At 45.5% G+C, this 14853-nt stretch overlaps 1 protein-coding gene across 1 annotated transcript in view; it reads right to left on the bottom strand.

The window, feature by feature from the left end:
- Positions 1 to 14853, bottom strand: part of ABLIM3 (actin binding LIM protein family member 3) — a 105026-nt gene that overhangs the window by 34403 nt on the left and 55770 nt on the right. Inside the window, exons 7-8 of the mRNA XM_023537288.1 lie at positions 13612 to 13705; positions 6892 to 6979 (exon numbers count right to left, since the gene is read on the bottom strand). Of these exons, the coding sequence (XP_023393056.1) occupies positions 6892 to 6979; positions 13612 to 13705 (182 nt within the window). The remainder of the gene's footprint in view (positions 1 to 6891; positions 6980 to 13611; positions 13706 to 14853) is intronic.

Below are 14853 nucleotides of genomic sequence, written 5' to 3'. Positions count from 1 at the left end.
TTGTTATTATTATAATTAATAGAGAGTTCCTGTGCCAGGCTTTATGCTACTCACTTTATAACAATATTACTTAACTAAAAATAATAATGATTAATAATGATAAGGATAATAAAAATAAGGATAAATAATAATGGTAATATTTATGAGCACATATGCTGAGCCCTATGCTAAGTGTTATGAATAATGATGATGATATTTGCGATAGCCAGCATTTATTAGTGCATGGCATCATGGGGAATGGCCATTTCTACATTACTGGGTGTTTATCATGAGCTCAGACTGGCAGAGCCAGTGGTGCCAGGCTCTGTGCTAAGCCTTTACCATGCATTCACTCCTTTAATCCTCGTAACAGCTTGGTGAGGTGGGGCCTATCGTTATCCTTGTTTTCAGATGGGGAAATTGGGGTTTAGGGAGCTTAGATGTCTTGCCCACATGTCCACTGCTATCTCCCCGCCCTGCCCTGGGTGTGGGTGGGCATGTGACCAAAGTCAGGCTCCTTGGAGTCTCTCCAGGACTTCTCTGCTGAACCTTGCAGGGAACGATGCCCCTCGGTGCCTGTGTTGGCTTGGGGTTGGCTGTGACCTCCTTCCCCCGACACGGAGGCAGCCAGTTTGGGGCAGGAGAGCACGAGGTCACACACAAAAAGCAGGTGGGAAAAGAACCTGCTGACACCTGCAGGTCCGTCAGTCCAGCCTTGCTGCTTCTAGACCCTTCTCAGTTCTGTGAGCTGATCAATCCTCTTTTGTGTAATACAGTTTGAGATGGGTTTCTGCCACCTGAAAAGTCCAGACTAATAAAACATCTCATTGAGCTAAAACACGAGTATCTGACAAGTTCTTGACTTGCCCAGCAGGCAATTTTGTTTCCCAGAAAATAGAGGAAGCAACCAGGGAAATTGCTACTCTGGACCTAATTCTGACCAACATGGACAAATTAGCGGGTGAAGTGGATGTGACATGTAACTGGTGAAAAAACAGCCACATTGTCTTGAGTTTGTGGCGACTTGAGAGGAGCAAAGTGGAAACAGAATTTAAAATACAAACTTTAAACTATTATAGTATAATTTCTATAGGATTCAAGATATTTGGTAACCCTAAAAATCTAAAAAAAGTGCAGCTCATCAAAAATTAAAATATACTCTATTTAAAATGAATACACTTAGTAGAGTCAGACTTTAGGAAATATTAATTTAGCACAGTAGCAGGAAATGTTTAAAGAGTCTAAAATTATGTAGCAGGATTGGGAAAACATAAGATTTAAAGTTTTTAAGCATAACTCCTACAACCTAAGCTGTCAGTAGAGAGATCCAATTTAAAATAACGCTAAACTACTAAATTATAGCAACCAATATTACGTTAGTGCCTTTTAAAGTGGGGTTTGATGAGATGCATAGATTACGCCTGAGGGCTAGTGTTCTATAATTCATAACAACGGGCAGCACCTCTCCTGAACACGTATCAGCTAGCTCGGTGCATTTCTTTTACGGTACTTGTCAGAAGACAATGAGGCCTCAGAGAAATATCAGTGGCATTCCCAGCTGTGTCGGAAAGACACACCTCCTGGTACCAGGCCACTGTATCATCTGAACTAAAAAAATGTGATCTGAAATAGACTCAATTATACAAGAGAAGGGTTTGGTGTAATTATTAAAGCCAGCTTTAGGGCTCTGTTCTGGATTTGCTTTAACACAGAACTGAGGCTTTTCATTTTACTTTGGACCGTAGACACCTCTGAAAATTTGATGAAAGCTACAGACCCTCTCTTTAAAGAAATACACCTATATGCAAACTTTGTCAGGCAATTTCAGGAGATTCATCTAATTCAGAAGGCCACCTAATAACCTCAGGTTAAGAATTCCAATAATAAATGGAGGAAAATTGCCTTAAACAAATCCTAGCAAGACAGACTAGCTAACCTTGGCCCAGGGACATAACCTCCCTAAACTTTCTTTTTCTCTAAAATGCAGATATTAATGACTTTTGATTTATAGGGTTGTAACGATAAAATGGGATATTGCATTAAAAACTCCTAGTACAGTGCTTGGTGCATACATAGTAAGTGCTCAACAAATATCAGCTGATGGCATTTTATTTATTATTATTGGTAGGATGTATATCATCATCATCATCATCATTATCATCATCATCATCAATTAATTAATTATTGGCAGGTCCTGTAATTCCTTAGCAGAGCAGGGTTTGTCCAAGGATTTCATAAATGATTTCTTGCCCAGTGGGTTTATTTAAATACAAATGGTAACGGTCCCCCGTTTAAAAGTGTGCGGTCAAACTCCTATGTTTACAATGTTATTCTCTGTCTCAGGTCTTTACAATAGGGGGTATTTAGTGTAGACACAAGAAGAGAAAAAATGTCTATCTTTTCTTTTTCCTAGGTAAAAGAACATTCAGAACAAGAACAAAATCTATCTCATTTTGGGTTTAGAAAGCCCATTTAGAACAAGAGCAAAATCTAACTACATTTTGGGTTTAGAAAATCTCCCACTGGTTCAGCAACTGTAACCTTTGTGATTTCAGTATAAGTTTTGCCTTGAACTTGCAGCATTTTGGCTATTATTTTGCTGCACAAAAGTCAGTGACCTAATTCCTTGGCACAGCCCAAATGAAGGGTTTGGACAACAAACAGATTAGAAATCTGGCATCTTTACAAAAAAGTTAAAAGACTGAATGCACAACAGAACTTAAATAAAAGAAAACTTGCTCTTATCTCCTGGGGCCTTGGAAGTTCTTATCCAGACAGATGTCAGACTTCTCCCAATTAGAGCCCATCAGAAAGCCATCACACAGCAATTAGAACACAAACAAACAGTCCAAAAGAACCTCCCGAGCCCCCACTGCCTGTACCATGCATTCTGTGTGACAAGGCTGGGTTTATGCATTTTGCAGGCTTCCTAACACTCTCTCATTTGTGTATATTGCTTTGTGGGGGCACTTAGCACCCTCACATTCATCTCTCCCTGCATATTCATGAGGACCTGTGGAGTATGCTTGGTCTCTGAGCACTGAGGATGTGGGCCTGCCTCAATTTTTCCACCGTACAATACTCCCTTCCCCCGTGGACCTTTGCACCTGCCGTTCTCTCCGCCTCTGCAATCTTCTCTCCCTTCCTTACCCTCCCACCTCCTACTCACTTTTGAGATCCTGACTAGATCAGGAGCCTTATAACACGCTCTATTGTTCCCAAACTTCCCCTTCACAGGCTTATCACAGCTTGTCATTGAATAAGTTTGCTCTTCTGTTTAAGTCGTTCTCCCCCTCTTGATAGTAAAACACCACAGAAACAAGCGTCCCAGCCTTGTTCATTTCTCAACACCCGGCACATCAAAGAGAGCCTGCACATAACATGCCCTCGGTGTGAATTATTCTTGATTTACAGATGAAAGAAGAGAGCAGAGAAGGAAGTCACTTCTCAAGGTCACAGCCCATTAGTGGAAATGCTGACCCTTGAACCCAGGAATCCTGGCTCTAAGCCAGTTCTTTCCACTTCTGTACTGCCTGGGAGGACAGTTTTCTTGCCATTTTTAGGGAATATCAATCCAAGTTCTGGTGTCCCAACCCAGGGAGGGTATCCAAGGCAATCACAGGCCCAGCTCTTACTGGTAGCAGAACTCCAGTGGCTGCCACCCCACAGACACCCACAGCCCGAGTCAGCATGACACTAGCATTGCATGGCTTGGTCTCCCTCATTCCAGAATCACTCAGCATCTTTCAGAGCAGGTCCCCAAAGGCCCTGCAATTACTCCCACTCTTCCAGAAGTGAGGAGGGTAGGGATGGGGATAATTAAGGAGGAGGCTGACAGGCCCTTCGTCATCACCAAGAATATCTCCCACCTCCTGAAGGCATTTGTGTCCTAGGTTTGATTGTGCATTCTCTCTCATGATCAGAAAGCTGCTCAGTTCATCACTTAACTCTTTCAGCCTTCTGTGAAGTTCTGGTCAGAAGCAGGGCTTAGAAGATACTGATACAGGAGGACGGGAGCTTCATGAGGGCAGGGAACTTGTATGACTTGCTCACTGCTACATCTCCAGTTGTTAGGACAGCACTGGGCACACAGGTGATGCTCAGTAGATATTTGTTAAGTGAATGAACTAAAAGCTTACCTTGCGTCAAGAACTTATTCTAGCTCTCTATATTATAGGGACTGTTAAAAGCCAATTTGACAGGCTAGGCAACCAAGGTTCTGAGAGTTAAGAGACTCACCCGAGGTCAAAATTTAGTAAGTAGTGGAGCCAGGACTGAAAGCACCAAATGGGGAAAGATTAGGATTGGGAATTCAGGCAGGAAGGTAAAGATGTTGATTATTCTAGAGATGTAAACGTGAGGGCAATTGCAACACTAGGAAATGTGTTTACCAGGGAAGGGCGAGAGGAAGACCATGCAACACATTTTCAACCAAGTGCAAAGTCCAGATTCCCAAGGTGATCAGGGTCCATGAGGACATCGTGCAATTTGCAGATTCAGGCGGGCTTCCCAGTGCATAACTCAGGGTCTTGCTGCAGGAAGCACTTAGGGACCTGGCACTGTGGGATCGATGCTCACTGTAAGGGAAAGGTCTTTTTTCTTCAAGGACCCGAGTAGCACGCAGGACCTGGGCCCCAGGAGGTGAGGGGCAGAGAGCCCTGGAGTGAGAGTCATAAGTCCAGTCCTGCTCTGCTCCTGCACGCACTGGTTCTCACGCAAGTCTCTTCTCTCTGGGCCTTACTTTTCCCTCCTATATAATGGGGGCTGATACTTTATAATTTAGAGTCACTTCTGGGATCCTCCCACCTCTAACACCTGTGTGATTATACATACACATAAGTAGTTGTAGAGTCACAGCATCTTAGAAATGGTCACCTAGCCCAATCCAACATAGGAATTCCTGCTCCAGCACTTGAGCAGATGGTTAAAGGTTCTGTTGAACAGTTCAAGACCTGTGGTTCTTAACCAAGGATGATTTTACTTCCTGGGGATACTTAGCAATGTCTGAGATATTTTTGGTTGTCACAGTGGGAAGGGGGTATGTTATTAGCATCTTTTCAGGAAAGGCCAGGGGTGCTGCTAAACACCCTGCAATGCACAGGACAGTCCCTACACCGAAGAATTATCTGGCCCAAAATGTCAATAGTGCCAGGGCTGAGAAACTCTGCTCTAGGCAAAGTTATTCATTTCATTTTGTGGGAACTCCTGGCCCTGGGCCTTTGTAGCTATGTCAATCTTGATAAGAAGACACACTCCCTGTAACCGCCTCCCTGGCCTTAGATCTGCCTTGCAGGGAAACTAGAAGGAAGGGCCTTCTTCACTCCTCCCTAAGACAGCTATTCAAACATCTGGGGATGGCTAATCATAGCGATTCAGCCAACAATGATCACCTGCAGAGTGAATACTGGTGGGGCCTATGTCAGGAGCCAAAGTTCTCAGGGAGCAGGCCAAGATGTGAATGTAAGCTGGAAGGGACGGGGTGCAAACAAAGGGCTGTGGGGACTCAGGGAGGCAGGAGTGTGTTAAGTCGTGGGTGGGGTCGGGGTTGTCTGAGGAGTTTATAAAGTGGGTAGTGACTAAACTGGGCCCAGAATGATAAGATTTGCAAAGGAGGGCATGGGAAGACAAGTTCTTATCGAAGACACGGTATGCGAACAAAACCCAGAGGCACGAGGGCCATGAGTTTATTTGAGGGGCCGAACACCATCCTGGTCTCAAGGCCAGGCCTAGGTCCGCCCCTGCCCACCTACCTATGCACCCTGGCCACGCTGGCTCCCCTCAGTCTTCCACACCTGCCATTTCTTTGCCCACTGGCAGATTCTGTCCCCTCAGGTTGTTGGCCCATCCCGTTCCTCCCCTCTGTGCCCAGTTAACATCCTTCAGATCCCAGCTCCCAGCCCTTCCTTAGGGACTTTCCCTGATGCCCCTCCATACTCCTTTATGTACTCTCACAGTCCCATATTTCTCCTCCTTTTAAAACTTATCGTGGTTGACAGTTATGTGTATAATTATAGACACTGATCCCTCCCTCAGTGGACTATAGGGAAATGAGGGTAGGGCTGTGACTGGAACTCCCTATGGACCCTGGCACAGAGCTAGCACATGGTAGGGGCTCAAGAAATAGTTGCTATTGGATGAGGAAACATTTGAAAGCTGGCAGTTTAAATGTTGGGTTGGTTCAAGGCTAGAAAGGCAGTTCGAGACTTCAGTGAAAGGGTCTTCAGTGCTAGGCTACACTAGTGGGTAGGGATGGGCCCAAAGACCTCTCAACAGGGCTGTGCCAAGAACACTGTGATGCCCAGGAAGACGGACTGGGCAGAGGATGGAGGACTGAGCAGAGCTTGGAGACTGATGCAAGAATCCTAGAGCCAGAGGGCTGGACCCTGGGAAGGGGAAGAGGGAAAACAGCCCTGATTTGCTTCTTAGAGACTGCTGGTTCCCTCCCATTCCTTCTTGTGCCTCCTGAGAGTCTGTGGGAAGACCTGAGAAGTAGTAGTCTGGTGTGATACTCTGAGATGTGGGGAGAAAGGAGGGCACAGGGAGGAGGGGTCGAGGCTGTGTTGCTGCAGACACCCTACCACCCAGGCATCCCTCTGAGGTTCTCTGACCCCTTGGCCTCATTCAGCCCAACCTCCCACCCTCCGGCAGAGCCAGAGGAGTCTGCTCGGAGCACTGCCAGGGAAGCAGGCCAGCTGAGCAGCGGGTGGAGGTGCACAGGGACGGAAGGCAGATTACATGTCACTTCATATTAACCACATCGGCAACTTTCCCGATCCACCCAGAGAGGGGCGAAGTAATTGCAATTTTGAGGAAAAGCCAAAAGCAAAGATAACTCTGAAATAAAAGGAGATCGTATCTCCTTTCCAGTCATCGGTGGATTGGAATGCCTGAAGGAGGGTCAGATTTGCTTACCTGTGAGGTACATCTCCTCTCCTTCAGTGAACATCTGGTGGCAGCGTACACATCTGGCACAGGTTGGGTGGTAGTGCTTCCCTCCTGCCTATGGAAATAAAAAGCACAGGAGGTCAGAGCTGGGGCTGCTGTCCAGTGGGATTGGGTTTGAACATTTCCAGGGCACATAAGTATTGCTGGTGTCTTCATGGCCCCGAGGTTGGATGGGAGTCTACCCAGGGGAGTTCAGAACCATATAAAAGTCTGCCCAGGAAGCTTGGTGATTCCACACCAGGGGTCCCTGATGGCACTTTAGGGGACTTCTCTGGACACCTGCACTTCTATTCTGGCAATATAATAGCCCTTTGGAGGCCACTGGTCCCACCTCCTCATTTCCAGTGAGAAAATAATCCTGCTTTGAGGACATCCTAATATTTTCTGCCAAATGGAGCCCTTACCATTAGTGGTACAAGAGATGATTTTAAGTGGCACATGGACCCAGGATTTAATAACAATTGCATTAATGAAAAAAATGATCTCCTTTTCAAAAAAAATGATCTCTTTTACAAGTTTGGTACAGTGTGTCTTTTAACATCTATTAAAAACTTACTAACCTACCTTTTTAAGAATAAGAACAGGTGTGAGGCTCGGAGCCTTCATGTGCAATCGAATCTAGCTAGAACTATATTTATTTTTTGGTTACCAGCAATATGTCAAGTGATTCTGGTTTTCCTGTTATGTTATATAAATTTTCTTATATGTTAGTGAGCCAATTAAAGACAATTTCAAGTATTAGTTAAGAATGAGTACACAAGGTTTACAGACATGGCAGAAATTATGAGAATGACATGTGAAGAACAGAATTTTCATACTCAATGGACAAATAAAGGGACCTGCAAAGCCACTACCTGTTGGAGAGCCTCTGACCTCCAGACGACTCCTATGATTGTTGTACCTGGGTGCCTCTGCCCCTATCCCCAGCTTGCCCCAGCCTGGCCTTGGTGAGCCCCCTTCTTTATTCCCACTTTCCTTTTCTACCATTATTTAAAGTAAAAAGAAAAATGATCTGCAGCTGCAGAAATAGCTTCAGAGAGGTTGTGACTCAAAGTCCACTGGAAGCCAGTAGCAATGTTGGAGCTGGATCTGTGAGAGCCAGTCACCAGCCTAGCATCACTTCTGTGCTGACAGTTCTGACACTGCAGTCCCAGCCAAGGGGTCTTGATGCGTCAGGCAGGGCACTTCAGTGGTGGCTCCAGAATTTCTATATGAGAGAAGCTTGGTGCAGGAATTGGGTTAGAAGGTGGGGCTTGTTCTGAAGGTATATTTTACATGTTACGGCAAGGTTTTATGGAGGAGGGTTATGCTTAGGGGAAATTGATGGATATTGGGTTGGGGGGGGGTGTTAAAGCCCCTCCCTAATCCCCAAGCTATCACCTGACCTGATGCTAATGGGCTCCTTCCAATTCCAGAAGTATAATTGTATGTTGCTGAAGGTCTATTTCCGAACCTTTTTATTGCAGGGGGAGGGGGTTGGGCAGGGCCTTGCCTATTCTGGAAATACTTGATTTATTCTAAAAATTTAGCAAAAATGTGGAAAGGGCAGATTTTTTAAAAAGGGAAAAAAACCCCCTCTGATATCCTTTGTTTTCAGTCTTGGTTGTTTGCGTGGCTCCCACCAATGATAAAATGTCTTTATCACCACAAAGAAAACTGTTCAAACTTCAGAAGGTGCCTGCTATTGTCCCGAGCTGAGGCGCTGTGGCACTGATTCTCCCATACCATGACAAGGATAATCGGTTTAATTAGTAGCCTCTTCCTACTTTGTGTCTCTTTATCACTGGAATTACAGACCTATTTTCCAGGGTGGCAACAGCACGTTGGCAAAACTAAAGCTTGGCATCTTCCTAAATGTCATGCCCCACCACTCAGCCCCAGCCGAAAGAGGCTTTGTGCCCACCTCAGCACCCTGGCTACAGATGGCATTGAAACAACTAGAGGGAGAGAGAGAGGCTGCCAGAGCAGCTGGCGCCAGCATAAGAGAAACCAAGTCAACGAGATGAGACATTCTGTCCGTTAACAAACTGAAGTCAAGAAAATAGTGAAGGAAAATGGCAAAGAATTAGCACCTGAAAAATAGGGCCATATTGGAGAAGACTAAGAACCACACTCAAGGTTAGGAAAAGCAGCATAGGGGCACCAGGTCTGTGGTTTTCCTTGGTGAGCACACAGACTAAGAAAGAAGGAATGTGACTGGTACTTAGCATACTCAGCTCTGTTACCGAGGAAGTGTGGGGTGGCCCGGGAAGGGAATGGGAAAGGGAAATGAAATTTAATTAAGTGCCTATTGTGTACCTGGCAGTATGTTGGGCCCTATTGTGGGCAACTGTTATTTTGGCCTGGCCAACATCCTTCCTCCTTATGCCAGAAATAGCATCAAGCCTTTCCTGGGTGGGACTTCCATTTCTCCACGTCAGTTCGTGTGGTTAAGTAGGGATGATCATAACTAATAAGTGGATTCCAACACTGATCCTAGATATTGGTTCAGAGATAGGCCTGAGATTGTCCAGTAGGAGTCAGTCCTAGGTTGCTTGCTGAGCTATTAGAAAAGAGAAGCTCTCCTTCCATTGGGGATGCTGGCTGATAGGAAGGATGTAAGCCTGGAGTGACTGGTGTCCAACTTCCCCATCATGAAGGAGAGCCTTCCTGAGAGTAAAGCCAACAGAAGAAAGTGGTGCCAAGATGGTGAGATATTCCAAATGCATTTGTTAGAGCACTGGATCCAGCTGTGCCTGAAGCCAGAACTACTACTGGGCTCTTTACCATGGGAACTGATAAATTTCCTTTTTGGCCTGAGCTATTTGAGTATAGTTTCTGCACTTGCAACCAAAAAAGGTCCTAACTATAAAGGAAAAACACACTCATTTGTGTCTCCTTAACTCTCACACTACTACTACACTCATAGCACTTCTGACACCAGATGTGTGAGTCCACCCCCCGCCCTCCCCAAGCAATTCTTTGTGACACCAGCCGAGTATCCTACAATTTAACTCAATTCTGACACTTTCTACCTGGATAAAGCATCAGGCCTCACAGGTTAAAGGCTCAGTCCCACAAGACTGTTCCCCTCATGTCCCTATACACACTTCAGAAACCAGTCTCAAGTCCCAGATTGTCTCCTGTACTTCTGATCAACTGGCTATGAATTGGGGTTCCCGTGACCCCCAAGTTGGGTTTGGTAATTTGCTAGAACTCAGGGAAACACTTATGTTTACCAGTTTATTATGAAATGACATGATAAAGGAAACAGATGAACATCCAGATGGAAGAGATGCACAGGGCCACGTACGTGGATGGGGGAGGAGCTTCTGTGCCCTCCCGTGGCGTACCACTCGCCCAAGGTCCACATGCTCACCAACCCAGAAGCTCTCTGCACCCTGTACTTTTGGGATATTGGAGGCTTCATAACATAAGCATGATCCATCATTAACTCAGACCCTCTCTCCTTCCAGGAGGATGTGGGATGGGGCTGAAAGTTCTAAGTGTCTAATTATGACTTATGACAAGAATTGCCTTATTAGAAAAAAAGACTCTCCTGTCACCCAGGAAATTCCAAGGGATTTAGGAGCTTGGTGTCAGGAACCAGGGTCAAAGACCAAATATTAGAACAAAAGATGCTCTTAGTGCACTTATCTCTTAGGAAATTACAGGGATTTTAGGAGCTTTGTGCCAGGACCTAGGGGCAGAGACCAATATATATATTTTCTATTATTTCACAGTAACATATCCTTTAGGAGTTAAATAATAGTAGTATTCTCATTGATAGGTAAAGACTCTAAGACTCAGAGAAAGTGACTTGCTTAAGGTTTCATGCTTAGACATGGTAAAATTGGGATCCAAGTCTGTTTTACTCCAACTGTGTTTTTTTTTTCATGACATCATATTACCTCGAAGACCCCTCAATGGCTGAGAGCTGTGGGCAGTGGTGTGGGACGTAGGAATGTGGAGTCCTAGATTTTGTTCTCTCTCTACCGGAAATACTGCATGTGACCTTGGAAAAGCATCACATATCTTGGGGCTCACTTTTCTCATCTGTAAAATGAGAAGGGTGAACTAGTTGATTGCTAAAAGTCTCTTCCAGTTCTAAGAAAAAAAAAAAAATCAATACGTCCAAGATGCTAATGGAGCCTCGTACAAATGGAATCAATTGAAATGCAGTCACAACAGCGGCCTGAGAACAGGAGGCTCCCACAATACTAAAAGACAGTAACAAGCAGGGAATAGACAACCACCACTGCCACTGACACAATTTCAGAGCAGCCTGGAAATGTTGGGACAGATTCCTGTCTGCAGCTCTGTGTGTAATCCAAGTTTTTCCTTCTTGAAAGAAAAGTCTACTTTTATGATCTCCCACCCCACCGACCCTTCACCTCACTACGATCTGGATGCCTCTCTCCCATAGTCCTGCAGACCCAAAAAACAGTTCTCCTGCAGGTGACTTTCCCCACACCCCACAGCATTTCCTAAGCCCAAACAGCCTTTAACTGCTCTGCAGAATCTGATCAACACTGTCCTCAGCCATCTTTTCTGAAGGTCTGTCTTCTCACCGCCCTTCCCCCAATCTCCCCACACACCCCAGGCTGCATTTCCTCATTCTGTGGTAACTGATAACTCCTTAGTCTCCTCCTGCCAGCTATAAGCAACTATTCCTAAGGCCACCTTCGGTGTGTGCTCTCTCCCTCTCGTCTCCCTCTCCCTCTCCCTCTCCCTCTCCCTCTCCCTATCCCTCTCCCTCTCCCTCTCCCTCTCCCTCTCTCTCTCTCTTCTCTTAGAAATCCTGACGACTCTCATGATGCTGACTATCATTCAAATCCTAATACTTTTTAGGTTGGTCCCGCCAGGCCTGAGAGCTTTGTCTCTGAGCTCTGATCCACATTTCTGACAGCCCTCTTGAAACCATCCTGGAATTTCAATCACAACCTGTCCTAAACGGAGCTCACTGTGTTTCTGCTCAGAACATCTTTCCCTGCCACCCCTAGTTCTGCAGATGGCAACACCAGACTTCCTCTCATCCAGGCTTGACACTTTGGTGTAACTACTGGCCTCTTTCTTTTCTTTGAATCTTCATGTCTACAAGTTGCCCCAAAGTTGCAAAGCTATTGGAATTCTACTTCCATAATCATGGAGACATGGTGGTTGTCATTTCCTCTGTGACTATACCCCTTGAGTCCTTTCTGTGGGGTCATGGCCTCCTTGCTGGTCTCCTACTTCCAGTTTCTTTCCTCCAAATTTAGCCTGTGTACATCAGATAATTCCAGATAATTGTGTTATCCTGTCTAAAGTGCATCTCTAAGCAGGTCTCTTCTGCTACGTCTTTCTACAACCCCCCTTTGCCCAGAGAATTGTAAACTCGCCCTGGTATAGGGGCCTCAGAAACCTGGGCTCAGTACCCTACCTGTGCTCCTGTTTCATGCCTTATCATCTATGTTGCACTCTTACTGTTCCCTTCAAATGTTTAATAATTTATCAGTGCTGCACATTTATCTTATTCTCTCTCTCTCCCTACAATCTTTGAAAAATAAAATCTTATTATGTTGCTCGTTGGTTTAAAACTCTTTAATGGCTTCTCATTGCACTTACTATAAAATCCAAACTCCTGTAAAACCCTCTGTGATATGCTCTATATGATATACTTCATCTTCCCCCAGTCCCAATTTATATAATTCAGCCCCACTGGCCCTTTTCTCTATTCCATGAATGGGGCAAGCTCATTCTTCCTCTAGCTCTTCCCATGACGGCCTCCTTTCCATCCTCAGGGTTCAGTTTCAGTGCATCCCTCAGAGAGTCCTTTCCTGGTTGCCACACTCTCTCCTGCTGAACTCAGATGTAGCTGCAGAATCCTTCTCAACACAGTACTGACTCCAGATAACCACAACCAATTGGCCAGATTTATGAGAATGAATGATTCTGTTCATAAGACCTGACGTCGTCTGCCGTCCCCCAACCACTGCCAAATGGGAAAAGTGAGGCCTAGACAGGCAAAGATATTCACCCCAAATCTGAGCATGAGTTAGCAGTTGAGTAAGTATTAGAGCCCAATTGTTCCTACTCTTAGGCTGTTGTTTTTCCTTTACACCAAACTCTTTCCTGTTTTTAACTGCTCGAGGTGGGTGGTCCCAAAGCACAGATGGCTTCCTGGGCCCACAGGTGTGGGAAGGAAGGCCAGGAAGGCCAGTAGACAGGGGCTCAGGAAGGGTGCTGCAGGTTGTCTCTCACTGGCAGAGTGAGCTATGCATCAGAGGTGGAGGAGAGCAGTTGCCATGGCGACGGACTAGCCAGAGAAGGGCTTAGGGAGCAGGCTGCTAGACAAGCTGGTTCTTAAATCAGCACATTTACCAAATGCTTAAAAAATAAAAAATGGCTTCCATCCTCTAGCAGGGTTGGGAAGAAAAATCATAATTGTTATTCCCCAGTAATCTCTCTGGGTCTGATTCCAGAGAAGTAACTGATATTCCCATTACAGTATTTTTGAACCAGGAATAATTTTGTCCAGCTTCTCATTTTGGGTTATCTGCTCAAGGTCAAGTAGCAAGCTAAGCTGGAGCAGAGGAAGTTGGGGAGGTGGAGGCTGTGGAAGAAGGGGGATGTGGTGACTTTTCTCCACCTCCAGTGATGACTTTTTGGAATCACAGGCCATCCAGCTCAAACACCTTCATGGTTAATTGGTTACTTGTACCCACTCACCTCCAATACCCTGCCGCTGATGTATCGGTCACATGTCTCGCATTTAATGCCAAACTGGGAGTGGTAGTCGGACTCGCAGTACGGAACACCATCCCTGCAAAAGGAAATCCACACAGGAAGAGGAAGTTAGGGGGTCTGCGGGGGCGTCATGTGGAGGTTCCAGTACCTGCATCCAGTGGGGACTGGGCCAAAATTAGAAGCACGGGGGAGCTCGTTAAAAATGCAAACTCCCAAGACACCCCTCAGATCTCTGGAATTAAAGAATCTCTGGGAGGGAGGCCCGGGAATCTGTATCTTGGCAAACTCCCTGAGCAGGCCTGGAAACCACTGGTCTGCTGCTGGCCAGCTCGCTCTTTCCCATTCTCTTGCTTCCCCCTCCCCACAGGTTCTCCAGACCCACTCTCTTACCTTTACCCTAGAGGGCTCTTTTTAAAAATTATTTTAAAAAATTTATCGAGTTATATTATTTAGCATAGGTCATATCTGCACTTGGCACAAACAAAGGCATAAGGGATAAAGTCTTCACCCTCCTCTCAGCCCCTCCCAGTTTCTCTTCCAGGAAAACCAGGAGGCAATCAATGTGATCAATTTTTTACATATCCTTCAGGGCTCCTTTTCTAATGAAAAATTTCACCTGTAGTGTAAGAATCATCTGACTGTGCTGCTGGACCAATAGATAATAGGAACCTTCTCTGACTAGCTTTGTGCTCCATTTTTTTGCCCAGCACTTATTAAGTTATCAGGCAGTAATAAGATTATTGTTAATTATTCTTATACTAATCCCTACTACTGATAGCCACTCACATTTATTGCTTGGTGTGTGGCAGACCCTCTGATGGTGTTTTACATAGATTATTTCATTTAGTCTTTATGGCAGCCCTATGAGTTGAGAACTATCAGTTCCCCTATTGTGTGGATGAGAAAATTCAGCTCAGTTGACCCAGAGGTGGATTCACACCCAGGTGGTCTGGTTTCTTGGGGTTAAAGGATATGGCTCCAGTGTGTCCGAGAGCTCAGCACAGTGCTAGCCTGCAGTGAACACTCAGTAAGTGCCAGCCAGATGGATCCCCGTGCTTGCTGAGAGGGGTCTCCAAGGAGCATCTTAAACACCAGTGTGGAGCTAGTTGGGGGCATCAGAGAGCTCAGCCCAGCTCTGGGTCTGGCCTAGTTTTAAGACAGTTAGAGCTGATAACATCTCTTTGAAGTGCTGATGACATCTATGAGGAGAGAGGAACATTTCTC

Source organism: Pteropus vampyrus, unplaced genomic scaffold (assembly GCF_000151845.1).
Source record: "Pteropus vampyrus isolate Shadow unplaced genomic scaffold, Pvam_2.0 Scaffold185, whole genome shotgun sequence".
Lineage (NCBI taxonomy): Eukaryota > Metazoa > Chordata > Mammalia > Chiroptera > Pteropodidae > Pteropus > Pteropus vampyrus.
Note: the sequence above shows the minus strand (reverse complement) of the source record. Positions and strands in the feature narration are given on the sequence as shown.